The sequence below is a fragment of the Emydura macquarii genome, unplaced genomic scaffold (assembly GCF_026122565.2).
Source record: "Emydura macquarii macquarii isolate MOO-44397 ecotype Brisbane River unplaced genomic scaffold, CSIRO-AGI_Emac_v2 contig_1254, whole genome shotgun sequence".
Lineage (NCBI taxonomy): Eukaryota > Metazoa > Chordata > Testudines > Chelidae > Emydura > Emydura macquarii.
The window spans coordinates 1,912,142-1,939,786 of record NW_027131391.1 but is presented as its reverse complement, the minus strand read 5'-3'; the positions used below and the strand labels follow the sequence as shown (position 1 = coordinate 1,939,786).

Here is a 27,645-nt window from a genome sequence, read left to right as displayed (position 1 = left end):
CTATGATGAATAGCAAAGTAAAATATGTACAGATTTAAAAAAGTGCAAAGTAGTCAAGCTGTGTATTCAAATTATCTGGTGGGATAGGATAAGCTACTTCAAAATTGAATGAATTTATACTCTCCTCATTGTATTACTGAAGAGAAGATTAAAAAGTCTCCACACACTAACTTTTGTTCTGCCAATTACTGTTCTTTTGCAGACAAAGAACTAGAGGAAAATGCGTATGCACAGCTGAAATGAAATTTTGCAATGGAGCAATTATTTCAAGAGTGTCTTGCATTTGTATTCCCTTTCTCTCTTTCAATATATCCAAATGTTACCACAGTTAAAAGTAATGAGCTTGAGATGGAAGAGACCCATGAGATTGTTCAAATCCATTTCAATACCAAAATAGTCTGATTACATCTTCCTTTCCTTGAATCGCTTCACTACAGCCTCTTCTTTCTCTACAACAAAGGGAGTGCCTCATCTTCAAAGCTCTGAATAAATCTTTTTCCACGTACATCTTCTTTTCTAAACATTTCCTATATTGCCTTCTCCCACTCTTGGGTAAGAAGGTTTTTCCTTTGAGCAACCTCTACTTCTGTGCCAACTAGCCTTCTTCTATTTCAACTCATTTCATTTGAAAATGTTTTCATAGTTTAACATTTCTGGACTGGGAATTCATGCCCATTTTGTACATGTGTTCAGCATGTTACCTCAAAGATTGCCAAAAGATGTCTGTGTGTATGGCTCCATGTACACACCTAGCATTCTATTTATTCCCCCTCGCTATCTAATCACTGAGATGCCACTGCATGCAGAACTCTTCTGCCAAAGGAAGAGCCAATAAAACTTGCAGGTTTATCTTATGCAACTGGTAAACATATGGCTAAAGATTCAAGTGGCCGTCTTACAAATTTCCTCATAGGTACTACAGCGCATATCTGCCCATAGAGCTGCCATAACTCTTGGGAATAAGGAGTTAGTCCTGAAGGGAGAGTAAGAATTCTAGCTTTAGAAACCTCTGATCTGTACCTGAGTGGATCAAATTAAGTGTAACCTAAAAGGCAATCTTGCTCCCCGGGCAGCTGGTATACAACAAAGACAGCACAAGAACATCTCACTGCACTGGGATGAATTGTATATTAGTGTCCTTCTGACATCTATAGAGTAGTGTAGTTTGATCGATGCCTTGGGTTTGGATAGAACATGATTAACATTGTTTCTTGTGACCTCTGAGTTAAAGCACTCTCTTAGGAATGAAGGGTAACCTTTTCAGAACTGCCCACCTGACTTGAACACTTAAATACCACTAAAAGTTAATGAGACACATTTTTGAAAATGATACCCAAAAACAAAGTTAGTCCTTCGTTTTATCTCTGCCCTGTAGAAGATACATTCTGTGGCCTTATGCAGAGCACCCCAACCGCAGAAATCTTCCATGCTGAGATCATGGCAAATAGAAAGGCCACTGATTGATAAGAAACTGAGATGCAATTTTCCCAGGGTTCTAGTTAGGTTGTTTAACACCAAGTTGAGATCCCATGGCTGTATTCCATGCCCATGTAGAAGGTTAATTAGCCAACATGTCCAGAGGAACCTTCTGTTGTCAGGATGGAGTGAAGTTTATTTTCTACCTATTAAATCCAGTGCACTGATTAGTGCTGCAATGTGGGATTTTAGAGTCTGATATTTAAGAAGTATTGTAAAGCCCTGATGTAGGGACTTCAGAACACATATTTGGCTTTGACTGGTACTGCATGATTGCACTTGCTTTGGTACTTGAACTGTGACCAGGTTCTAGAACACAGACCACTGGGCAACCACATGTGATGTAAGTAAGGTGGTGTGGAAGGCCAGCTTCCCCTTTTCAGTTATTTCCTTTCAAGTCTCATGAAGCTAAACTTTACTTTTCTGGCTCATGTTCAGAACTGGACCCCAACTGCATAAAAAAGATGGACAGATAGACCAATAGACTGATCAGGTCAGAAGACCACGGTCTCTTTGGCTAATAAGGAACAATCAAAATCACCTTGGTCCTCTCCTTCCTGACCCTTTGTATAATTTTACCAAATATGAATACAGGTGGCAAGACATACAGAAACGATTTCAGCCATCTGTGTAGCCTTGTGGTTCCTTCTTCTGGAAAGGAATCTGGGTGTTTTGCTGCTCAATCTTGACATGAACAGATCCAGTGAGAGTCCACCCAAAAACCTGACTTGCAATTAAAAAAATAATATTGAGATGAAGGCTCTATTTGTTTACGTCTATCAACCATCTGTCTGCTAAGCCACTAGATTTTCATTTTATGAGCTCCTGGTGCGAATCCCTCCTTCTTTTGTACTGACTTCCCTTCTGTGTATGCACCCCAGCTGTTCAGGTGGCATCTACATTTATCACAATGCTGCATGGACTCAATAATTCTGTGACCAGCTAGATACATATTGTTCTTTAGCCACTGGCACAGAGATGTGGCCATCTTTCCTGGAACCTAGGTGCCAAAGGTTGATAAATTGGTAAGATATACCAGGGCAATTAGAGAAGAAAACTCTGACAAGTTCACATGTAGCGTCTTGACCAACAGCATGATAGTAGAATAAAACAATCCTTGGCTTTTTGTTGTTGGGGACCTCTTCTGCTGTGTTTAGCATCCAAGCTCTTTCCTCTGTAGGGAATTCTTTGTGGCTCTTGCAATCAATTCACACCTTACACTGCAAGATCAACTGCTCAGGTATTTACTGATTCTTGTAGTATTATGACAATACTGTTCTTTTCTAAATATTGGGCTGCATGTTGGCTGGGCATTTCCATTTATTCTCTGTGAAGGCACTCTTACATATTAGCAAATCATCCCACAAGGGATGGACATAGATCTCATCTTGTTTGAGTAAGTTTATTGACATTACCAACTACTTTCATAGAACTTATGCATATTGCTATGTGAGCTGAGAGTGTCTTAGAAATGACAGCTATTGCAAATGAAGCATAGCATCCTCCTATAACACAGTCTTATAAAGATGTACAGTCATGTCATGTCTCAGATTGATTGACAACAGCAAATCCCCTTTGAAGATGACCAAAAGAGTGAACCTAAGCATTTCCCTCTTGAATCCCAACTCTCTCAGACATCAGGAACTTTGGCCTTAATTTTCAAAAGTGATTAGTGATTTTGTGTCGCCAACTCGAGACACCTTAAGGAATCTGATTTTTCAGAAGATGGATGCTCAGTACTACTTAAAATCTGGTCCTCTAAGAAAAGTTTAGTACCAATTTGTTCAGTCTAGTTGGGATTCTATTTTTGCTAACTTTGCGCAGCCTGCTTCCTAAATAGGGCTCCGAGCTACTGTAAACCTAGCTGAAGACCAAGAAATCAGCAGGACAAGACCAAGAGCCTCTTTGGAAGTCACCCTTACTTCATTCCTGCCAGATTTTATTCCACTTTGCTTAGCACTTTCGTTTATTCCCCTTTTTCCCAAAGAGCAGACATGAAAGGTTTGGCTCGTACATCCTCTTATGTTTTCTAGTCCTGGCCAAAGTCTTTCTGGACAACTCCTTGATAAACCATGTCCATCCATTCCTCAAACAATCTTCCTCTTGAAGGACAGTAAGGGTTAGTTTGCCTGTATGTCAGCCATTAGTCAGCTTAGCCACATGATTATTTTAGATCCCACTGCTCTTTTAAAAAAAAATAAAAATCTTAGGATGTCCAATTAAGCAACTGCCAGGAAAGAAAAATTCTCTAGTGGTACTCCCTGGGTATTTGACTTCCTTACTTTTAAGGAAATTAGCTTGGATAGGGAATCTGTCCAAGTGATTAATGCCCTGGCAAAGGATGTGGAAGTTGCCTTTAGATTCTTCCCTGAGAAGAAATTTTCATACGTCCATTAGATCCTTAGACTGCATCTAGTTTGGCCTTAACCATATTCTCATTCAATCCCAATGGCATCCCCTAAAGCAGCAGGCAGCAGAAGATACAGCTCTAATGGAAAATATTTCCCAAATGATTTTTCTCTGCTCATTTACTCTGTTGGCTTCCTCATTCATTTTCTTCCACACGTAGGCAACTTCTCTCGAGCATTCCACGCCTGCAACCATACTTCAAGAGAGATCCAAAACACTAAGACGAAAAGACTTGTTCTCCTGAGGCTCGGTGTCAGTCTGCCAATTGTCCCTCTTCCCAAGAAGGGGACATGGAACTCTCCAACCTAGACTTTTTTTCCCCAGGGTGGGCAGGTGGGTGTTTTTCTGTAAGAATCTCCTTTAACAAGTAAGATACCACACATCCATGGAATGATCACGAGGAGGAAGACGAGTGGATTTTTAAAAAATATGTTCAAGTTCTAACAAAAATTAGTTTAGGAAAGTCCTACGGCCTCTGTTATACAGGAAGTCAGATTACATGATCATTTTAACAGAAACAATGATTTAATATAATCATTGCTGGTTCTGATGGCAAATATTGGCACCAGTGGTAGCTAGTTACTGGAATTATAGAAATGTAGGGCTGGAAGAGACCTTGAGACATCATCAAGTCCAGCCCCCTGGAATGAGTTAAGAGGAGTTCAAACCCCCAAAAGGCTGTCACCACCAACCCTTACCACCAAGGGGAGGATAAGAAAAGGAAGAAAATACAACAATGATTTTAATGTACTATATAATTTTGAAATTCTATGCAAAATGCTATGTTGAGAACATTAAGGTTGAACAGTTAAGTGCCTCAAAAGTCAGGACATATGATCGAAATAGAACTTACAAGCTTAACATTGCTTTCTTTTGCAAATGCGTCACAATAGTCTTTAATTACATGACCATATTTAAATGTTTTCTTAATTTTAGAGACAGATGTAGCATCTCGCACTAGGTTTTCATTTTAATATGCTTTTCATTCTTTTACTCTCCCATTTTCATTGCTACTATGGTACAGCAACTCTTTACTGACTGAATTTTTACATGAAAAGTTCTCTTCTCTGCAATGTGTATATTTTAGTAGTTTAGGCCCCAATATTGCCAACACTGATGCACATGTCTAAAGTTAAGCATGCATGTTTGTACAACTGAGGCCTTAAATTCTATATACCGTCTTCAATAATATGCAAATTTTTCTTTTGCGAAATCAAGTGGATGAGGCAGTTAGTTGTGAAACTATTTAGCTAGAAACATATGTAGCAGGCAGAGATGCCAACAAATTTTCAACATTGTTTTAGGCTTTACTCTTAAATATGGCATGATGTGTATGTAAAAAATTGTGTATCCTAATTCAGAAATGGTATAATCAGACTATCACAATGCATATGCACAAGGCATAGAATTAAAGGTTGCACTTGCAACATTAATTTAGCATTACTTAACTTGAATGCTGAGCTGCAACATGAGGTTTTCTTAAATTTTTAAAATGAAATTTACTTTTTTTGAATGAGCAGAAAAATCCAAGAGTTAGCAGACCTGCTGACTTAAAAAAAATGGCAACAATTCATTATTTGAGGACTTCAGTAACGCAGTCTTAGGCTGGGGGTGTATTACAGGAGTTGGGTGGATGAGTGAAGTTTTGTGGCCTGCATTGTGCAGGCGGTTAGACTAGATGATCATAATGGTCCCTTCTGACCTTATAGTCTATGAGTCTAAGTAAATTCCATAATCTGGAAACTATTTAGTTTAACACCACTAGAATTCCCTGTCCCAAGCACCTTCTGAGGGTTATAAGAATGGAGCCCATGCCTTAGTGCCATGCAAAATGCTCAGCAGCCCTCCCATATCTCTTTATTGCACTCTTCCCTGTGCTGGTAGGTTATCTATAAATATGCACAATGCAGTGGTTTTTTAGTTGGCATTTTATGAACTTAGTAAGGCTCCTTAGGTAAAATATACTGCAAACGATGGAATTTTCAAACTATTTTCAAATCAAAACTATTTGAATCAGAACACTTAAAGACACTTCTTAATGAGAGTCATTTCCACATCAAATTTCACTTTTTGTTTATTTCTGGTCATTTCAACGATAACTTTGTTCAAAGGAGGTCACAAGTTTTGGGAAAGAATTTTCGATTTCTTCATGCTCAAAAAATCTGAACAGTATTTGCTCAAACTTTTGAAGACCTTTTCCATATATTCAGTCAGAGACCCAGACTGGAAAAATCGGTCTCCATGGAAGCAAAAGCTGTTGCTTATGGTTGGTCTTTTCTTGGTTTTGTTTTATGCTTAGTTTGAATGACAGTAATTCACAGAACAGCTGAAAACAAATGTAATTGGTGGTACCAAATTACATGCAGTGACAGAACCCCAATCTTCTATTTGAAATACTAGCTCTGTTAGCAAGAAGTCAACAGAATCTGTGGTCACTGAGAATCCAGGATTGAACAGGACATTAGTCATAGCCAAGCAGACCTGATTTGCAATAAACACAATAGTGAAATGAAAATATGGTTGTTTCAGAATCCTGGAGGAAAATGTAGTCACAACTTGTCCACGTGCTGTGCAGTAAATAGCAAAGCATGTGCATGTGAGAGAGAGCGCAAATAGCTATCAGATGTAGGCAATGTAATCAAAGCATCTGTGGACAGACATATACAAGAGCAGATCATTAACAGGAGAACTAAGAATTAGGGCAGAAACCCTCTCACATAGGAAACTGCATATTCTAAAGTGCTAGATGGTGACTGAGTCAGCCAATTATTGTTTCTTTTGCACATCTCTATAGTTAACATTTTCATGTAGTCTAGTTTTGAGAAATAAGGTAATGCAAAACATTTATTAATAACAAGAGCCCCTGGCACTGGAGTCAACAAGTATTTCAGACTAAGAATTACCAAACGTGGACTCTCTTCATAAGATCATTTCAATCACATCAGCACATGGCCAGGAGAGAACAAAGGAGTAAGCGTTACTATTGTTCTACACAAACAGGACAATAACTTCAACTCCCAAAAAGAACAGAGGAACTATCCCTGCAGTTGTTCATTCACTTGTATAAATGAAAGAGGAAAAAAACTGAATAACTAAAATACGAACCTTTACTCTTCAGAGGGCTTGCCATTTCAGTGCAGCAGATTCTTGAAACTTCTCTCCCATTCTGGTTTATCTGAGGCTCCTCCTGAAATAAAGAAACAAGTCACCAAGGAAGCAGCAACACCTGAGATTGACTGATAATTATAGTTTTCAGAGACTATTCCTAGACTCCAGGGACCTTACCACATAACATACTAGGCTTTTTTGGGGAACGAGGGAAAAATTTACACCATAAGGACACTTACAAGGATGGTAATGCAGACAAGTACTTGAACTGTAAGCACTTAGCATGAGAAACTCTCCATCCTTTCTGACCCACTGCCTCATCATGTTTTTCCTTCCATTCTCTTTCTTTTTAAGTTTATTTTTTTATATCCACTCACTTTTGAAGATGCTGCTGTGACCCATCCGTGCCTAGGGTAGCCACCTGAAAAGGCCAAGGTCAGAGCAGGCTATAAAAGGAGGGCAGATTCTCCCAACATTGGTGGGTGACACTGAAGTCAGACTTCCCAACCAGCCACAAACAGTGCTTCTGATTCCCCACATTGGTTATCAGGAAGCCAAAATAAAAATACACACAGCCCCCTTCACTGCATTTCATTCTCCGGCTCCCAATCAGCTACTAGGTCCAGTAAAGGGACCAGTTAGTTAAAACTCTATGCTCTTTACCAAAAAGGTTTCTCCTAACCCCAGATCAATATAAGTTTGGATATTGCCCAAAATACCACGCTGCCAGCCAATCCTTTAATAACTAAAACTAAAGATTTATTATAAAAAAAGAAAAACTATAAGAGAAATGTTAAAGGATTAAAGCAATCAGACAAATACAATTGATTTTAAAGTCCATATATATCAGGTTTCTAATAGAATTGTGAAGTTTGCAGGCTTGTATAGTCCCTTTGGTGTACATCCAGTACCTGGATGGGTCTCAGTCCTTTGTTTCACAGCTTCAGTTCAGTTGTAGATGAGTTGATCCAGAGGTAGGCTGAACACCAAAGACAAAATGGATGTGGTGCAGCTACCTTTTATGTCCTTTGGCCTTTGCCATGCTGCTTGTGGAAATTTACAGGACTAAGATGGAATCCAGGGTCACATGAATAAGACCTGGTGACTCATCAGGTATATCCATGGCTTCTCCCCCTGGGCCCATTGTACCTGTGAATTTTTTTAATGGGCCATTTAGCAGGCTAGTGCTGCAGCCATCCTGTCTGGAGTGTTGCCCAGACACAGCACAATTTGAAATACAGATATATAAAACATATCCATAACTTCCTTTACACATGAACATAAACATTATCATCTTACTTAGCACATTATATCTTTTCTAACGATACCTGACATGGCATATCTCACATGAATTATTATGATTCTGATGTATTGATGTTAAAATATAATAACCCCCCTCCCCAATCCAGCCAGCGTGACAGCCGCATTAATCTTTCCTATCCTCAGGAGGAGACACATCTAGAGAGGATTTAAACTCAACACCAGTGAAGTCCTGCCAAAGTAGCAACTAATGCAGTAAGAGAATTTAATTTCAATGCAGTGTCCCAACATGAAATAAAATGGTAATCCTTCATCAGAGCCCAAACCAATTATTATAATCCCTCTCAATGGAGTATTTTGTGCAGATGAAAAAAGTGAAAGAAAATATTACCCTCCTCACTGCATTACCAGCTTCTATGATGTGGGATAGTTAACACTCCTGTGAAAACTTTAATGTCTGCATTTTCTGACTACTTTAATTTTGCAAACTTACTGTTGAATTAACAGGTTTTTGCATTATATTTCCTAAATTTTGTTGAAGGATGAAGGGAAACACACAAGAGCACAATTACTATACATATATTTCTTGTAATTACTACACTACTGTCTCTAAGAACTATACACTCCTTTAAATGCACTACTGAAGTATGGATAATTTAAGGAATTTGCATCTAACACAGACACTGGTTTCCCCCTGTAATGGTTGAGGGACTGTGGAGAAGAGTGGGGACCCATCTCTCTGTGAGGACAAGGAAGGTTATCCCTAAGACCTGCTTCTCAGTCAGAAAGAAAAAGATTACAGAATTGCCTAAAGACCCATTTTCCACCTAGGAGGGTCAACGAGCAGCCTGGGGACCCACTCCCCAATCAACAAGTTCAAAATTTTCCACATTCTCAAGGCCCCACTACTTGGATTTTGGATATATGATCATTGGTCACTTCCTCAAAATTAACAAAATTCTGAGAGAATAAGAAAGTTGGAATGGCTGTGCAAGGAGACAGCAGCTCCAGGTTGAAGTCTATGAAAACATGCTCTTTCTGACCTACACAGTAACTTCATTAGCACTCATACCCTTTTTCATCCTTGCCTGGCTCAAAAGTGGATGAAGGGACTTGGTTTTTTAAGTTTGAACTAATATCCACAAACTTTAGGGAAAAAAATCCAAAATCTTATCTTTGACAAATCATGAAAAAATTTAATTAAAGAAGGTGAATATTTTAAGGAAGTTGTAAGTATAGGAAACAGGAGGTGTTTTGGCTATCAACTAATACTATATATAATAAATAAATACTGTAATAATTTGTGGTTAAACATCAGTATTAAGTGTCATGTTCAATCTAGATATCACTGTACATTTAAAGAAGGCCATTTTCTAATAATGTTTAGTTTCTTTTAATGTCCTTTAATTAAGTAATTTTCATCCAGATGCAAGTTAAAGTGAATTCGTTAGTAAAGGAACTAGAATCTGGCCAATTATATGTTCCTCAAAAAATGTATTAATAAACTACTATCCAATTCTAAAACACTTTCCATATGGAGACCTCAAAGTGTTTTCAAACATTGTCTCAATACTGCTGAAAAGTAGGGAAGTATTATCCTTATAATAGTTGTAAGGAAAAAGAGACATTAAGTGACTTGTCCTATGTGTCACAGTAAATAAGTTGCAAAGCTGAGAACAGAATCCAGGCCTCGTAACATTGTACCCTGGTTTTGAACCACTAGATCACTGGTTCCTTCATAAGGCAACAGCAGTGTGACAATCATATTTGTTAACTTCCCTGCAGTAAACCCTCACCCTCAAAATTTTTAAATGCAGAAGTGCTCCAGAACTGGTAAGTGGATATTAACAAAATAATATTTGAATATATTTAATTATCTATAAAATGACTATTAATGTACTAGTAAACATTCTATAGTACACTTTGTAACATAATGAAGTTTTAGTCAATAGCAGCCTTAACTACAGCATTCTGCTATTAAATTCTTGCTAAGAAAGGGAGAGAGAATTGCCCTTGTGTGTATGAATTATAAATGTATCCACATTAGCAAAGTCATATTATATTTAATTGCCAGTGAGGGGTGAAACTGATGGATCAAGAGTGAAGGCTCTTGATAGAAGAAGCAGTTTTTCTATTTTGTCCCTTTGGGTAAGCTTTGGCTAAGGTGCACCACAGCTTTAGTAGCTACTGGGCATGTTGAAGCCAATGTCACTTGTCCACAGACTAAATTTCAAAAGGAAGGAGAAATCGATTCACAAGTCTATTGTCCAATATTTTCAGAGTCCAGAGGAGCCAACCCCACTAAGATATTTAAACTTTTTCTTTCTAGTGATAAAACTCAAAAATCCACTCCATCTGCCTATCAATATTCCAGTTTTATAAATACCTAGAGCAAATTTACACAGTCATCTTGTCTTGCCATCCCAAATTGATTTTCAATTAATCATACACAAAGCCATAGAAATAATTGGAATATGCACCACTGGATGCAAACAAATGTAGAGTCATTCTACACTGGCTCTATTGAAAAAGAAAATAAGAATTTAGAAAAAAAGAGGAAGTAAGGTTGGTCATGTGATTAGGAAGATTTCACTATAAAAAAATCAACCTTTTTGGAACTGTAGAGAACCATCCTTAGTTTGAAATTTTATTTTTAAACAACTTCAGTCTCCCATTGAAAACATGATAAATTTAAATAATTACAACTTCCTGCTATTTGCTTTGTAGTATGTGTACCCACTAATTCTGCTACTAGGAAAAATAGTTTTCTGTTAACTTCCCCCAGCAAAAGGATTAGAAGTATGAAGTGTGTTTTTTATAAAATCAAGTTACTACAAAATACCAAGCTTTAACTTAAATCTCCTCTCCCACAAACTTTTATATGATGGGGGACTTTGGGGAGAGATTTTGCTCAGGGAGAAAAAAACACTGCAGGTACAATTGTAGTTATATGATCATCTGTAACATTTAAACCACCTGAATACGTATTATAAAGACACCAAAGAAACCTAAGTGTCATCATATGACCACATTATGGAGAGACTATCATTTCTTTGTAATTAAAGTTTGAAGTTCATTTCCTGGCATAAACTCAATTTTAATTTCCTTAATTTAATCAAACTGTCTCATGTACTGTATTTGCGTACTTTCAAGTGTTCTGAATTCCTTTTTCCCAAACAGGAAAACCTGTAACACGTAATTTTTAAGTTAAACATTTATTATTACTTTTTAAAATAAAACTTCAATGTCCTTAGGGCTTTTCCTCAGTGAACTGTTATTTCAGTTTTATCTCCAAGCTCACAAAAATTTTGCCTTGGAATAATAATTGGAAAATCCATGTCTGCTGGAGAAAAACCAATGTATGAGCTGAGAAGCCTTATTATTTGAAAAAGGAAAAGAAAAATAATTTGCTCCATTATTGACGACTTCATTTGAAAGATACAGACAAGTGCAGAGACTATACTTAAGACATCAGTGATGTCATGTATGGTTTTTTCTTAAAATCTGGCACTGCTAGTCATTTTAATCTGGTACCAAGAGTATGACCACAGAATGGCTAGTTTTGTTACCTGTATTATGACATTAATGTATCTTCCTCAACAATTGGGAAGAGGGACATTTGGCATTTGTGAAGGGTTTTTTTTTTTTTTTTTTTTTTCTCCTTTTTTCCTTTAAGATTTTGCTCTTCACATGGCTACATCCCGGCCAAATGCTACTCTAGGAATATTTCTCCAAGTGAAAATAAAGATAAAATGTTTAAAAAGGCAAGTAAACTCTTTAGACATATTCACTTAAACTGAAACAATGAAGAGTCAAACAATTATTCATACAACAAGATGCTATGATGGCAAGACTTAAAAAAAGAGAACAAAGAGCACATGAACATCAAGTCCTGAACAAGTCCCTGTCTACTAGAAACCTAAGTTCAAACATTCACTGTAATCAATTTCTTTCTTACCTGTCTCAACCACCACTTTTCTTCAGAAGCTAAAGCACAACATCCAACAAGTTCTTCCTCGGCATCTTGTGTTTCTTTCGCAGATTCTATCTTTTCCTTCTGGTACCCATCAGCACAGGAGTTCTGTTTCCCCAAGCTTCCGCTTTTGACCTCTTCATCCTCAGCAAGGTTTCCAACCCCCACACACTCTTCAGAAAGGGATTCCGCCAGCCCATGAGATGTAAGCTTGTCCCCATGATCCAGTTTATCAGTTTCCTGGGAGCAATTTTCCACCCTACAAAATCGGTGGTGCTCAGATAGCAAATTTCTAGTATGTGCTAGCACAAGTATTGGTGCTTCAGTTTTTGTATCTAGTCTAACATTAGGCTCAGACCCAGCAATAAGCTCAGTGGAGATGCTGACCGGCAGTCCGGTGTACAATTCCTGTACCACAGCAGACATGGAGGAATCAAGGGGATGTGAGTGGCTTCTCTCTTGGGACTCCACTCCAGATGATAGCATCAGGGCAGCTCAAGACTGTGCCTTTCAAAATTCACCCTAAAAATAAAGACAACACTAAATCACCCCACACACACACACACACACACACACACACACACACACAAAAAGTAATAATTTTTGTTGTTGTCTGGGACAAAGGTACATACGCAGGAAAGAGGAATACATACATACAAAAAGACGACAGGTATTTAGAAGTTTGGTTATCTTATTTAGCACACTCAGAGGAGGAAAGCTCCCCAGTCAGCAAACCAAAACGTTTAGCCAGCTTCTTTGAATGTTTACTTATTCAGGCTCAGGTTATCAGTAATATAAAATGTAGTATGTTAACATTTTATTGTAACTTTGCCTTAATAAAAAGTTTAAATAAAAAAAAACAAAAAACAGGTAAATGCATCAAATTTGAATGTTCAACAAAAGCATATTCCAAATTAATTCCTGGTAAGAAAGTGATTCTACAATTACTGAGCACTAGAGTAAGTGCCACACAAACCATGAGTAAGGTTATTCCTCTCTTCTCATATCAACAGTTTCTCCCTACCCCAAACATCACTTCTTAGCCTAAAACAAAAGCCTTGCAGAGTTTATGGGTATCTGTAGGAAATGGGAAGAGAGGTAACGGGGAGGAAAAAGTATTTTCTAGCATTTGTGGACCTGAAAGCAGGGAGTCACAAACATCCTGCCAGTTTGATGGTAATAGCCAAATTTCATTTACTTTTCTATATTTCAAAAATTCTCTCTTTAGATGGAAAAGCCATACAAGAAAATGTATCCTAACACACGCACTGTCAACTGCCATTCCTTGTGGCTTCCCCCATATAAACAGAGGCATGACACATGGAAAAAGATTGTTCTATCACTAGGTTTGCTATCTAAAGCTAACCTTTGATTCATCTTATAGTCTACAGCCCAACAAGTCATTATCTAATGTTCAATACTACGCTAGCAATAGCAACTCTCAAACATAGCTATTGCTTATACAGTTCCAACTCTAGTGTCAACATGACCAAAACGTGGTCATCCATAAGTGCTATGAACTACATTAACTAAAGGGTCACCTTTTAAAAAACAAATTAAAAGAGCCCTGATGCAAAAATACTATATACTTAACACTAACATGCTCATGAATATCCAGGGAGAGTTTATACACAAAGTTACCATGGGCTAAGTCAGGTGGCATCAACTACTCAGCTAATAGCCAAGAGAAGGCTAACAAAACCCAATCCTATTACTGAAATGTTGATCTTGCTGCCCTTTACGTAGCTAAAAAATATAAATTAATGTTCATCAGTTCTGCTAGCTCAATATTTCTATGCTATACATACCTAAAATTCCCAAGAGTCTAAAAAAAAAAAATAGGGAAGGAAAGTTTTCTCAAAAAAATTAAAACCCTTATCTTAAAAAACTTACACCATTTCTAAGGTAAATTACTTTGCTCACCCATTCTCACCTCCTACTCAATGGTCGTCATTAGGTCTTAAGTACCAGACTCCACCTCCCCCATTGTTCTCAATGCACCTGGATATCTGTAAGATGCCTCTGTGTTACCTATTTTCTGTATTACTGCATCTGAAGAAGAGAGCTGAAGTCTCTCGAAAACTTATGTCTGCAAATATTAAATTTGTTAGTTTTTAAAGTGCCACAGAACTCTCGTTGTTCTAGCAGTATTGATTAACATAGCACTACTTGAAAGAAAAACAACATAATATGTCTCAATACACTAATGATCTATAGATAATTTAACTAAGATATGGTCAGTGTTTGTATTTAATACTAGGCATTGCTTCTTTCCTTAAAGACTGGTAATAAAAAACATATGAATTAAATTTTACAGACTAATTTTTCTCCCTCTTTAAAATCACAGTATCAGCTGTAACCAAAAGACAGTTCAGAGGATGCAGACTTTTAGTATTTATTGATCTAAGGTAGAAAGAACCACCCATTTGCTAAAACACTTCAAATTTATTTTCTTAGTCCTCCATTTCAGCACAGGAAAAAACACATTACCATTTTCTATAACACCTTTTCTTGTGATCCTGAAATGCTTTGAACACACCCCCACACCACCCTGTCAGGTATCAGGGAGGTTAAGTAACTTGTCCAAAGTCACTTTGCCAAAGCCAGTTGCAGACACAGAAATAGAATCCAGGTCACCCAAACCCCAGTGACCTGCTTCCAAATCTAGAAAATGGCCCACCAAAAAGCCAACAATGTAAAACTGTAAAACAATATTTACAAACAAGCCTGAATAGGTTCACTATAGCGAGGCCTCTGAAAGTTCATTTTCTGAAAAAGCCCAGGCAAGGCCAGACGTCCCAAATTTGAGAATGAAAATAGCTTTTCATAACTGAGGAAAGAAGGCCCGCGGTATCCGCAGCCCTTACCCCACTCATCTAAAAGCCCTTCGGTAGAAGTAGCAGCACATCAAGCTAATGCTGTTTTCATCATCCTGTGAGGGGTGCCAGAAAACCCTGTACCCCTCGACACACTCAGCGGTTTCCCCACACGGAAGGATTGTCCCCCGGACCCCAGAAAGGGGAAGCCCCTCCCGTGGGGTGCCAGGCCTCCCCTCCGGACCCCCAAAAGGGGAAGCCCCTCCCGTGGGGTGCCAGGCCTCCCCTCCGGACCCCCAAAAGGGGAAGCCCCTCCCGTGGGGTGCCAGGCCTCCCCTCCGGACCCCCAAAAGGGGAAGCCCCTCCCGTGGGGTGCCAGGCCTCTCCCCCGGACCCCTAAAAGGGGAAGCCCCTCCCGTGGGGTGCCAGGCCCTCCCCGGACCCCTGTTCCCCCCCCCCCCCCATCGGGAGCTGCCAGCTCCGAACTCGGGAATAGACGGGGCTATACCCGTTCCAAGGCGGAGGGTCCCCAGCACAGCCAGACCGCAACTGAAAGGCGGCCGGAGGGGGCGGGGAAGGCGGAACGCACTAACCTACCCCCTTACCTGAGCGGGCTATAGGCCGCCGCCAGCCCCGCTGGCCGCTTCTTCCACACAGACACTGCCGCTCTCTCCTCCTCTTTCCCCCGCCCGCCTCCTCTCTATGGTCACATCACTTCCTCATCCAGCCATTGGCGGCTGCCAGTGCTCACTTACCGGGGACCACTCCTGCCCCGCTTGCGCCTTTTTGCACCTCCCACACTCTCGGTGGGCTCGTCCAAGCACCTCCCTCAGCACGGCGGTCCAGCAACTCGAGCCCTTCCAAGCACCTCCCTCAGCACGGCGGTCCTGCGTCTCGAGCTCTTCCAAGCACTTCCATCCCCCCGCTGCCACAGATCTTCGTAGCACCACCCTCCACTGCTGTCCACGGACCAGGAGAGGACAAACCAGAACACGACTCGACTCCCCTCCACACAAAGGCTCTTTAGGGTGACAGCGTTCCCTGGCAGCGCCTCGGGCTGGGCTCCCCTCCCACTCTAGGACTCTTCGTGCACCGCCCCCGCCCCACTTCACCTTAGCACCACTTACCAAGATTAAACAGCAAAATGCCATACTCACCTATCAGGGTTTGTAGGGTATAGCAGGTAACGTGTCTACGTTCCACACTAATGGGTGTCATATAAACACTCATCATAACATGCTGCCCGGTGGCATGGTCATAGTAAAACTCATGCCAGCTCCCGTAAAAAAACAAAATTTGTCCTTTTGTACTCAGCATGTGTGGATGAAGAGACATCAAAAAGTTTAAAATCCACGCAAAGCCTGACTGTGCATATCTTAGAAATGGACAAAGAAGAAAGGCATGAAAATGTTTTTTTTTTAAATAGCTACTGAAATCAATGGCAAAATTCCTACTGAGTTGAGCTGGAACAAAATTGGCCCTTTATCTCAGACTTCACATTTATTATTTAACATTTATCGCTTAGTCATGTCTCTTAAAGCTAACACAGACTAGAGCTCCATTGTGCTAAGCACTGTATAAATAAATTAGACTTTGTCTCGAAGAGTACATGGTAAAATACACGACATAACAGCATGCAGATTTTATACCTTTCTGATAAGTTCCTCCATTAGACTTGAGCCTGACAATGAAATTTTGACTTTACTGGGAACAGAATCAGACATTTCCTCTCATTCCTTTTTCTGATCCCTAAAATCAGTAGGACTCTAGTCCCCACAATAACTATCCTAAAAGTGTGTATTTTCCCATCATTTCTTGAAGTTATTTTCTTTTACCTCAGTTCTGCAAATCAATCCATGTGGGAACACCTTCATGCCCTCATGAAGACAATGAATCTCTGTACAAATATATTGCATACAATGAAGTGGGTTTCTGCCCACAAAAGCTTATGCCCAAATCAATTTGTTAGTCTGTCAGGTGCCACGGGACTCTTGCGGTTTTGCTAAAAACAGACTAACATGGCTACCCCTCTGGAACTGTACAAATACAGGGGTCTGCCCATGAGGATCAGTTTGCAGGATCTAGGCCTTTGCTGTTTTACAGTCTATTCTTCATGGTCCAGGAGAAAAGCTTGCCTGACATAGGAAGGAAAGAGGACTGAGGGAAAGTAAGAGAGAATAGGAAGAAATGATTAAGGATAAGAAAGAAGCAAAGTTTTTAAATTTAGTTTATAGCAATCTAGCAACCTCTTTTGTTTAGTGTTTCATATTTAAAATTGAATATTTTATTTCAACCTACCAACCAGATGATGCTTACTTTTAACTAAAAAATAACAATATCCTGGTTTAAGAAACTCCTTGGGCCTTCAGTCTCAGAATTTATTCAACCCACCCTGGGTTATCTTCTAAAAACTGTAAACTCTTTCTAGTTACCCCCTTTAAACCATCAAACAGGCAGCACTACTGGCTATGAAGTTACACAACACTTGATATTTATTATTAAGTTAAATTCAACAGAGTACAAAGCTACAGTCAGAAAAGATCTTTTCTTTAAGTGAACCACCTCCCCATATCCTTTCCTGCTGACCAGGGGCAAAGGGTCCAGGGCCTTCTCAATCTCCACACTACCCTCAGTCATTCGGCCCCCGGCTAACTATTGCGGGGGGAGCCCAGCGGAGAGAGTTAACCCCTTGTTCACTAGTAGCGAGCAATTTTCCTGTGTCACATCAGACAATCCCGTTTTCACCTGCTTATTATGACTGTCTGGGTCTCTGCTCCCCCACAGGTTTGGGGGATTGCACGGGAGCTAGCAAGGGCTCCGCCAGGGCCAGCAGTTATCGCTACAGTACTGCTTGGCCGCATCGGGCAGAGCCGCCATGACCAGGCCCTGCTACCACGGTAACGCCCCTACCCCGATGTTTCTCTTTCCCCTCCACTCTAATGCACGGCGCGTGCGCGCTGGGAGTCACGTGACACGCGCGCGCTGCAAGTCCCGGATGAGGAAGTGAAGCAATTCTCTACAGGCCCTGCAGGTGAGTCTCTTCGCGGGAGCCGCAGCTGCACCGCCCCACCCCGCCCCCTGCCCTGGCGAGCCGCCCCCAGGATCAGTAAGGGTCGGAAAGTTGGGGTCTGCTCTTGCCCGTCCCCCTGTTCCCTTATTTTTTTTCCTTTTGTGGTTTGTCTGCCCAACACCCATCTTCGCTGGGAGGAGGGACATTTGCCACACCCCTCCCCGGGTGCGGTTGCCATGGGGATGGGAGGACTAGGGGGTCTTGTTCTCTTGGGGTGAGGGACGGGTCCACCCTCAGGCATGGTCACTGCATTGTTGTGGTGGGCGAGCGGACAGACACTTGTCAGGGATGGCCATAGTTTACATGGTCCTGTCTCAGTGCAGCGAGTTCCCCTGCATTCCCATGGGTAGGGTGGAACATTTGACTGCAGGAGATCTGACACCCCCAGTTGCTGATTCCTTGACACCTGTAGTCCTCAGAGTTGAGGTTTGTGCTGGCTGGGGGCCTTTTGCTTTCCATGGGGGTTGTCGTTCTGCAGTGGGGTATGTCACTGAGATGAGGTATTGACCCCACGTTTTATCATGGTGGGAGGAGGTTGATCTGAGGGATTATGCAGAGTTTACTACTCAAAAAAGCTGCTGTATTGCTTAAACAGTGAGGCTTGAATTGTCCATTCTGGATTGCATGTGTGTGTGTGTTTGTGAGAGAGAGTAAGTCTGAACTGTGTCATACTGTCAACAGTTGGTAGAAATTCTCTAGTTCAAAGCCTGGCGTCCTATCTTTTTCATGTGAAAAACCAGACTTCTATCATAATAATGACTGTGAAGTTCCAGGTGACCATAGCGTGAAGCATATGGACAACTAGGAAATTTAGTTGGCTATGGAATTGTTACAAATGCATTGTTTGTGGCGCATCAGTGTTGCTGATGTTGATCTGTGAGCCTGGACACTCAAGAGTTTTTTCTGCAATGTAGAGCTATAGAAAAGTATTATAATAAGGAAAGGGCTGTGTTTCTTTGTTTTGTTTTACTTACCAGGGAGACAAGATGTCAGCTGTCCTCTCTACTTGGAGTAGCTGAAAAGAACAAGGATTCAAGATGAGAACCAACAAGGTCTACAAACTTGTCATACATAAGAAGGGCTTTGGGGGCAGCGGTCAGTATCCATTGGGTCATAAGTGTTCTGAGGGCTGCTGGTTTCATGAACATAATCATCAGCTTTTCAAAATATTTCTCATTTAACAGTGACAAAGCTGGTTTCCAATTTTGTTGGGCTTTTAAAACAAAATGTTAAGTTAGGAGCCTTTGTGTCACCTCCTGTGTCACCAGTCAGAAAGTGGAAAGCCTCTTGATAGTAGAATACAAATTAAAACCCACAAGTGCCAGATTACTGTAAAAAGATTAGCTTCTGTGACATAAAATATTTTTTACACCTTTTCTGTTTTTGTTTTGTCATTTTGTCTTCCTTTCTTGCTATCCCTGTTGCATCTTGCTTAGCCATAGAATTGAGAGAGGCTGTAATGGCCCAGTAGTATTGCTGCACATAGATATGTGTGGATTCAGAGCTTGTGGGTCCCACTGGCAGGACTTAGGAGTTCTGCATAGGGTAGTCCACTTTGTTGTTGTTGAGGTTGTGTGCAAATGGAGCCTTTCATTTGGCCAGGAATGTTTCCTAGTGGTCAGGCAAGAAGAGTTATTGATTTGTTCCTGAGAAAGATCTGACCAGACAGCTCTCGTTCCTCCCTTGATAAAAGTCACGGTCATGTAGTAGGCCATAACTTACACAGGAATCAAAAAGAGCATTTCATAAATGTACTTTCTGAAGACTTAGATGTTCAGTTGCTCAGTCCCTGTTTTGTTTATCCATTATCACTTTGTGATCATCATCACAGCATATTAAGTTTTGTTAATCGGTCCATTATAGTTCCCTGTCTCCCCGCCAATGTTTTAGAACTGAGAAAAACAAAAGGACTGTGGTGATTTTGAGTACTAAGCTGTGACTGGTTCTTTTCACAAACAAATATTGTATGATAATCCTATGACTTGGAAGAATGGAAAGGTCTTTCCCCCTGAATTATCCTGTCTCTTCAGTCTGGTCAGCATAGTTACTGTGTGAAGGATATACTCAGTGGTAAATTTACAGATGGTTGTGCAGGATATTATAATGTATAAGTTCCTGTGTTTTCATTTATATCTGTTGCTTGCAGGCTGCCTCACTGAATAGCTGTCTTTGTTTTCCAGATGATGAGCTAATGGTGAACCCCAAAGTGTTTCTTCACATCAAGCTGGGAGATGTTGTTGAGATTGCACACCCCAATGATGAGTACAGGTGAATCCTCTTTCTGCTAATATCAGCCAAGTGTAGCTGGAGCACCTAAAATACTAATTTCTCCATTGCTTTTGTATGTAACAGCTTGAAGACTAAGTAGACACTGAAGGACCCCTGGGTATGCAGTATAGATATTTTGCTGAGGAATAGAGCCATGCCATTCTGTCTGAAAGGAAATAAAGGGGTGACTTTATCAAATGGCCTTTTTTTGTAGTCTGACATGTTCCATGTTATTTAGCATTACAGGATTTGCTGACCATACTTGCGATGGATAACAGCTGTTCATGAAGTAGTTCCCCAGGCCTTTATTTTATTGGTATTTGTTTTCTCGCTCTTACATAGTGATGGTTCTTTAATCCCATGGGACCTGAGGAATAGGTTTGTATAATAATATTTAGCTCTTTTAGGGCAAAAAGCAGTAATGGCTGATCAGATCAAGAGAAAATAATGCTTTAACTTGTTCTCTTGGAAATGGTCAGATTCTGAGTACCTTTTCTGCTAGGTGAGTATTGTTAATGTTCCAGCTTATCGCCTGTGCAGTGTTACTAGGTGCTTTTATTGTGATGGAGGGATTCAAACTTTCTAGGGTGACAGCAGGATAGGTGACTGGTTTCTCCATGTAGTGGTTCATCTGCTCTCTCTTGTGTTTCAGCCCTCTGCTTCTGCAGGTGAATTCACTTAAGGAAGATTTGCAAAAAGGTACGACTGCAGACTCTTGTGGTATGACTATAGATTCAGACAAAGATTTTGTCACTAGGGCTGTAGCAAGAAATGAATTAAATGGGAATAAGTAATCTCCTATTTTTCTCTTCCTTATGGCAGAAACTATAAGCGTGGATCAGACTGTAGCTCAGGTATTCCGACTGAGACCGTACCAGGATGTTCATGTGAATGTTGTTGACCCAAAGGTATGTAATATTACAACCTTCAATAACAATATTTCCATCTGCCTCAGCACATAGCTCAAATGGGAGCCCTTCAGACTTCTTGTTTGCCTTAGTGTTAGAATACAAGCATTTTGTTTTGTAAAAACATATTTACTCTTGTGCTTCAGATCAACACTGGGGGGATAGAGGAGAGAGCTTAGACCTTTACTCTGAAGTTCACTAACTTCACTAATCCTCAGAATGTGCCAGCCTGCCGCTCATAATTGTGCCCTGCATTCCAGCCATATGAGCTTCTTGAATAGTTATGCTTTTAGGCCTTCCCTCTTAAGAATATTTACTTGCTTTGAAAGGGCTTTCTGTGTTACAGGAGGTAATATAAGAGAGTGCTGTATTGTGAACACACTGAAATCTATGTACTACTTCTTTTTTAAGGATGTGACCCTGGACCTCGTGGAGCTGACCTTTAAGGATCAGTACATTGGGCGTGGGGATATGTGGAGACTGAAAAAAAGCTTGGTGAGGCCTATGGTGGTTGTAATGTGTGGGATGGAGGGGACAAAGTGAGAAAAGGCAGTACAGGAACATGGCTATTATGCAAAGCTATGGAGAACTGAGGAAAAGCTCAAGGGCAGTTGCTTCTAAAAATCTGCCTCATTCCCTTCCATTCACTAATGAGTGGGAACTATATGTAAGAGTATTACAGTCATGAATTAAGTTGCTTCACAGCTACTTTTTCTGGAAAATAGTGCTCATTCCCATGGAGCACTGATAGCCAACAGTATTAAGGGCTGTTCATCATATTCTAATTCTTTTGACTGAACATAGGGAATTTGGTAGGGGTTGGGTCCAAGTGTACTTCAGTCAAAAATATGTTAGAAATAACTGAATTAATGAATTACCACTTGTTAGACAACAGCTGAGAATTCCCATATTTCTGTGTCTCTGGAGTGCAGCCAGTGTCCAATCAGCTGAGCAGTATACCAGATAAATGATAGCTGTTTCCCCTTGCTCGGATGTTTTCTGCTATGTCCATTTACATACATAAGCCCTAGCAGGATTCTCATTAGGAAGAGGTGTTAATTGTAAATTTGCTAAGTGGCTTCAGGGAGGGGTTCAGGGTCTCAGTGTTCTAACAACTGTTTTCTGTGAATCATTATAGTTTCTTTGAGAGTTACTGCTTTTTATGTCATCTGTAACTCTTCTGTCTTAGGTCAGTACGTGTGCCTATGTCACTCAAAAGGTGGAGTTTGCAGGTATCCGGTGAGTGCTGAATTGTTCTGATTTATTCTCATGAGTAGATGTAGGGAAATGTTTATAGCTAGAGGTAGCTATCGGGGTACACAAGTAATTGAAAGGAGAAATACTTTGGGGGTTTGTGTACCATAATTTTAACTCTTTTAGCCATTAGTTAATGAAAGTGTTGAGGCAGAAAGCTGCTGCTTTCAGCCATCCTTCCCAGTTACAGGACACTTACATCTGTTGTTGCCTGTGCAATTGGATCAATGAGCTCAGTAAACCCTGTGACCCGTCCATGCCTAGGATAGCCACCTGAAAATGCCAAGGTCAGGGCAGACTGTAAAAGGAGAGCAGATTCTCCCAGCACTGGTGGGTGACACTGAAGTCAGACTTCCCAACCAGCCACAAACAGTGCTTCTGATTCCCCATTCTGGTTATCAGGAAGCCAAAATAAAAATACACACAGCCCCCTTTACTGCATTTCAGTCTCTGGCTCCCAATCAGCTACTAGATCTAGTAAAGAGACCAGTTATTTGAAACTCTATGCTCTTTACCAAAAAGTTTTCTCCTGACCCCAAAGGGGCCACCACAGTACCATAACAATGTAAGTTTGGATCTTACCCAAAATACCACGCTGCCAGCCAATCCTTTAATAACTAAAACTAAAGATTTATTATAAAAAGAAAGAAACAAACTATAAGAGAAATGTTAAATTATTAAAGCAATCAGACGCATACAATTGATTTGAAAGTCCATATATATAATCAGGTTTCTAGTAGAATTGTGGAGTTTGCAGGCTTGTATAGTCCTTCTGGTGTACATCCAGTACCTGGATGGGTCTCAGTCCTTTGTTTCACAGCTTCAGTTCAGTTCAGTTGTAGATGAGTTGATCCAGAGGTAGGCTGAACACCAAAGACAAAATGGATGTGGTGCAGCTGCCTTTTATGTCCTTTGGCCTTTGCCATGCTGCTTGTGGAAATGTTCAGGAATAAGATGGAGTGCAGGGTCACATGAGTAAATCCTGGTGACTCATCAGATATATCCCTGGCTTCTCCCCCTGGGCCCATTGTACCTGTGAATTTCCTTAATGGGCCATTAAGCAGGCTAGTGTTGCAGCCATCCTGTCTGGGGTGTTACCCAGACATAGCACAATTTGAAATACAGACATACCAAACATATCCATAACTTCCATTACACACATAACACATGAACATAAACATTATCATTTTCCTTAGCACATTATAGCCTTTCTAACAGTACCTGATATGACGTATCTCATATGAATTATTATAATTTTGACATATTGATGTTAAATAATATAATGAATGCCCCCCCAATCCAGCCAGCATCACACACCCAATATTAGAACAAACAAAGGGTAAGTATATCTTCTGGACTCCAGTCTCTAAAAAAATCTTACTCCCTAGTATATTTCCCTGTTCCCATCTCAAAGTTGTTAGTATCTCTTTTCTCCCCAATATACCTATTTAATAGATTTGTGGATTATAAAGCCAGAAAAGACCATTGTGATAATTTAGTCTGACTTTCTGAATAACACACACCATAGGACTTCCCTGAATTAATTCTTGTTTGAACTAGATCATATATTTTAGGAAAACATCCAGTCTTGATTTAAAAATTGACAGTGATGCAGAATCTACCACAACCCTGGACAAGTTGTTTCAATGATTAATTATCCTCCTTGTTAAAAATTTGAGCCTTATTTCTGGTCTGATTTTGTCTAGCTTCAGCAACTCTTGTAACACACTTGTCTTGTTAACTCTTGTTACACATTTATCTGGTAGATTGAAGACCTCTGTTATCAATTTTCTGTTTCCCCCTGTTAAGTACTTGCAACCCTTCTATTTGTTATTCTAAATGGATTAAGCTCCTGGACTGTTTCACTCTAAGACATATTCTCCAATTCCAATCCTTTATTCATTCCCATGGCTGTTCTCTGAATCCTCTCTAATTTATCAACATCCTTCTTGAACTATGGACACCAGAACTGAATAGAGTATTCAAGCAGCAGTTGCACCAGTGCTAAATGCAGAGATAATATAACCTCTCTACTCCTACTCAAGAATGCACAGTTTCCAAATATCATATTTGGCCTTTAGGCCACAGCATCATCCCAGGAGCTCAAGTTCAGCTGATTATCCACCATGACCCCCAAGTCCTTTTCAGTGTCACTGCTTCCCGGGATAGAATTCCCCATCTGGTAAGCATGGCCTACATTCTTTGTTCCTAGACATATTACTTTACATTTGGCTATATTAAAACACACAATGTTGGCTTGCGGCCAGTGTATCAAATGATCCAGATTGCTCTGTATCTGTGACCTGTCCTCTTCATTGTTTACCACCCCCCCATTCTTTGCACCATGTGCAAACTTTCAGTGATGGTTTTATGTTTTCTTCCAGGTCACTGATTAAAAATGTTAAATCTTATACAACCAAGAACCAATCCCTGTAGGACCCCACTGGAACCATATCCTCTCTGTGTTCCCTATTTACAATTACATTTTGAGATCTGTCAACCACTTTCTAATCCATTTAATATATGCCATGTTGCATTTGTATCATTTAGTTTCTTAATGAAAATATTGTGCAGTACCATATCAAATGCCTTACAGAAATGAGTGAGAGTGAGAGAGAATCAACACTGTTATTTTTATCAGCCAAAATTGTAATCTAATAAAAAAAGATATCAAACTAGTAGAGCCTTCCAAATCTGTGGATATCCGCATCCACGGATCATGTTTGCGGATTGGATGTGGACACCAATTTTGTATCCGCACAGGGCTCTGTAAATTATTTGCCGAGATCTATTTTCCATAAACCCTTGTGGATTGGCATTAATTATAGTACCCTCCTTTAATTGTTTATTAATTGAGTCCTGCATCATTCATTCCATTATTTTGCCCAGGATCAATGTCAGACTGAGAGGCCTATTACTACCCAAGTCATCCTTTTTACCCTTTTTAAATATTGGCGCAGCATTAGCTTTCTTCAAGTCCTCTGGAGCTATTTGATTATTAACCTCCTATACTTCATCTGTTGTGCCCATACTGTTTCCAGCAGTGAGGATGATGCTTTCTCTAGAGACTGTTACTGCTGGTCGTATATCACCCAGAGGTGTGGATATAGGCTTTCTCTGCTATTTCCTGCTGCATTGGATATCTCTATTGATGCTGGTCAAGGGAATGATCACGTTAATGCAGAACACAAAGCAGTAAGATGGCCTTGAAAATTGTGTTGGCAGTGATCCTTCTTAAGTCAGTGACTGATGGTGCAGGGTGGAATTGTACCAAACAGGGACAGGATCTGTTTGTCTGAGCAATACTGGGCCTCATTACATGAATAACTGAATGTATGTCAGTTGTTTACTGTGGCTGAAATTATCTTGAATACTTTCTGTTCCAAGGGAGCCATAAAGAAGCCTGTTTCCCATGGTTACACTGTGTTTTCACTACCCTGGAATTTTTATGGTGTCCCTGTGTTCTGACCCTGATTCAGTGGCATAATTCTTTGTTTGGTCACTTCATGGATGTAGTGCAGGCTGCTCATTTCTGATCTGGAACTAAAAGGAATGAATTGTACCAGATAAAAATAAATAAATAAAAATAAACCTGTGGGAGGAATTCTAAGCAGTACGCAAAAGAGCTTAAAGCTCCATGTTTAAGTGGCCTTCTTTATGTCATTGGGTGACTTGTTCTAATGGAAGTGGTGGGAGCTAGTGATGGGACAAATCTCATTTGATTTTGAATGCCACATAGTTTGCCTTTGGTCTTTGGTGATAACTTAATATTGTTGTGACAAGGGGTTTGGTGAGAGAGAGCAGAAGGGGGGGGTTCCTTTGGATTGGTGTGGAAGTGATAAGAGGGAGTGGTTGCAGTAGGGAGCTGCAGTGGGAGGTGGCTTGACACTGGTGCCACGTAGGGGCAGCCATTTAAAGTACATTTTGTTTAGATGGATTTTACCCAAACACCTTTAAGGGCTATATTCATGTCCCACTTGAATGCAGTGTTTGTCGCATCTCTAGCTGGAACACAAGGTGTAGTTCTTTAATCTCAACTCTTTTTTAACAAAGGTTATTTCTGCATTGAATTCCTTTCTTTGTTTTGCTTATAGGGCACAAGCGGGTGAGCTGTGGGTTAAGAGTGAGAAGGTCACATGTGGGTACATCAGTGAAGATACCCGGGTAGGATTTTTAAAAGTTCTTTCAGCTGATGTTTCAGGGTGTCCAAACTGGTGTCTGGTCACTGTGCCATTGACTAACCATGTTAGTGGGTTTGGTACTGGTATAGTATTTAATATGTTACTGTATGATATTGGAGTTCTCTCTATTTGATCTTCTTTGGTTGCTCTGTTCTTTGGGCTGAGGTTGCTGTAAAGTAGAAAGCTTTCATTAATTGGTTTTTGTTCTCAGAACTGGCAGAAAGGATAACACAAGCTGAAATGTAAACTCTGAACGAAATGGAATTTTACCAAGGGACAATGTCCTGCCCTATTCACTAACAAATACTTCAAGCAAGCCCTTGCAAGTTCCTTTTAATTATTGCTCACTCACAAATTAATGGTGGCACATAGAGCTGGTTATGAAGGATGTGGAGAATAATAACCAATTCCAAAAAACACATAGTTAACACTGTCAGTGCAATGAGTTGAACTACATTAATTACATAGGACTTTGAAAAAGAAGCACCTCAGAGAAGTTAGCACAATGTGGTCTATCTAACAGGCAAAGCTTGTGTGTAGCTTACTAGTTAATTCTCATGTTAGAGAATGTTTGGATAACAGCTCAGGAGCTAAACAGCATCCTTCTAGTTGATACCTGCTGAAGGGATTTTATAAAGCTATACCCCCACTTGACACTATCTCTCCCTCGTCTGTAGGTGGTGTTCCGCTCAACTTCAGCCATGGTTTACATCTTTATACAGATGAGCTGTGAAATGTGGGATTTTGACATCTATGGTATGTAGATAACTTCTCCTCACTTACATGATTTAAGTGCCCTGTCCGGACATGGACAGTACATTGGAAATACGAAGTTAAGGGTCAGTTGTCGTTGACACCAAAGCTGTGCTTTATGTTCATAGCCTCTAAAACCTTAGCCCTGCTTATTGTCCTTTGTCATGTT

General features: G+C 40.2%; 2 protein-coding genes across 13 annotated transcripts in view; one reads left to right on the top strand and one right to left on the bottom strand.

Annotated features, from left to right (window-relative positions):
- PRR14L (proline rich 14 like) overlaps positions 1 to 15,712 on the bottom strand; it is a 40,285-nt gene extending 24,573 nt beyond the window's left edge. The window contains exons 1-3 of one of the 3 annotated variants that reach the window (XM_067550043.1): positions 15,648 to 15,712; positions 12,212 to 12,748; positions 6,991 to 7,072 (exon numbers count right to left, since the gene is read on the bottom strand). In XM_067550043.1, coding sequence (XP_067406144.1) covers positions 6,991 to 7,072; positions 12,212 to 12,712 — 583 coding nt within the window. In that variant the 5' untranslated portion in view covers positions 12,713 to 12,748; positions 15,648 to 15,712. Of the gene's footprint in view, positions 1 to 6,990; positions 7,073 to 12,211; positions 13,065 to 14,159; positions 14,364 to 15,647 lie in introns of those variants that run through there. The other 2 variants (XM_067550042.1, XM_067550044.1) reach the window with 2 other exon arrangements.
- A 2,333-nt stretch (positions 15,713 to 18,045) lies between these two features.
- DEPDC5 (DEP domain containing 5, GATOR1 subcomplex subunit) overlaps positions 18,046 to 27,645 on the top strand; it is a 56,932-nt gene continuing 47,332 nt past the window's right edge. For 8 of the 10 annotated variants that reach the window (XM_067550036.1, XM_067550034.1, XM_067550035.1 and 5 more), the window contains exons 1-9: positions 18,046 to 18,073; positions 19,090 to 19,207; positions 20,293 to 20,380; positions 21,033 to 21,079; positions 21,203 to 21,288; positions 21,700 to 21,783; positions 22,478 to 22,527; positions 26,637 to 26,706; positions 27,401 to 27,479. In XM_067550036.1, the coding sequence (XP_067406137.1) occupies positions 19,150 to 19,207; positions 20,293 to 20,380; positions 21,033 to 21,079; positions 21,203 to 21,288; positions 21,700 to 21,783; positions 22,478 to 22,527; positions 26,637 to 26,706; positions 27,401 to 27,479 (562 nt within the window). In that variant the 5' untranslated portion in view covers positions 18,046 to 18,073; positions 19,090 to 19,149. Of the gene's footprint in view, positions 18,074 to 19,000; positions 19,208 to 20,292; positions 20,381 to 21,032; positions 21,080 to 21,202; positions 21,289 to 21,699; positions 21,784 to 22,477; positions 22,528 to 26,636; positions 26,707 to 27,400; positions 27,480 to 27,645 lie in introns of those variants that run through there. The other 2 variants (XM_067550033.1, XM_067550040.1) reach the window with 2 other exon arrangements.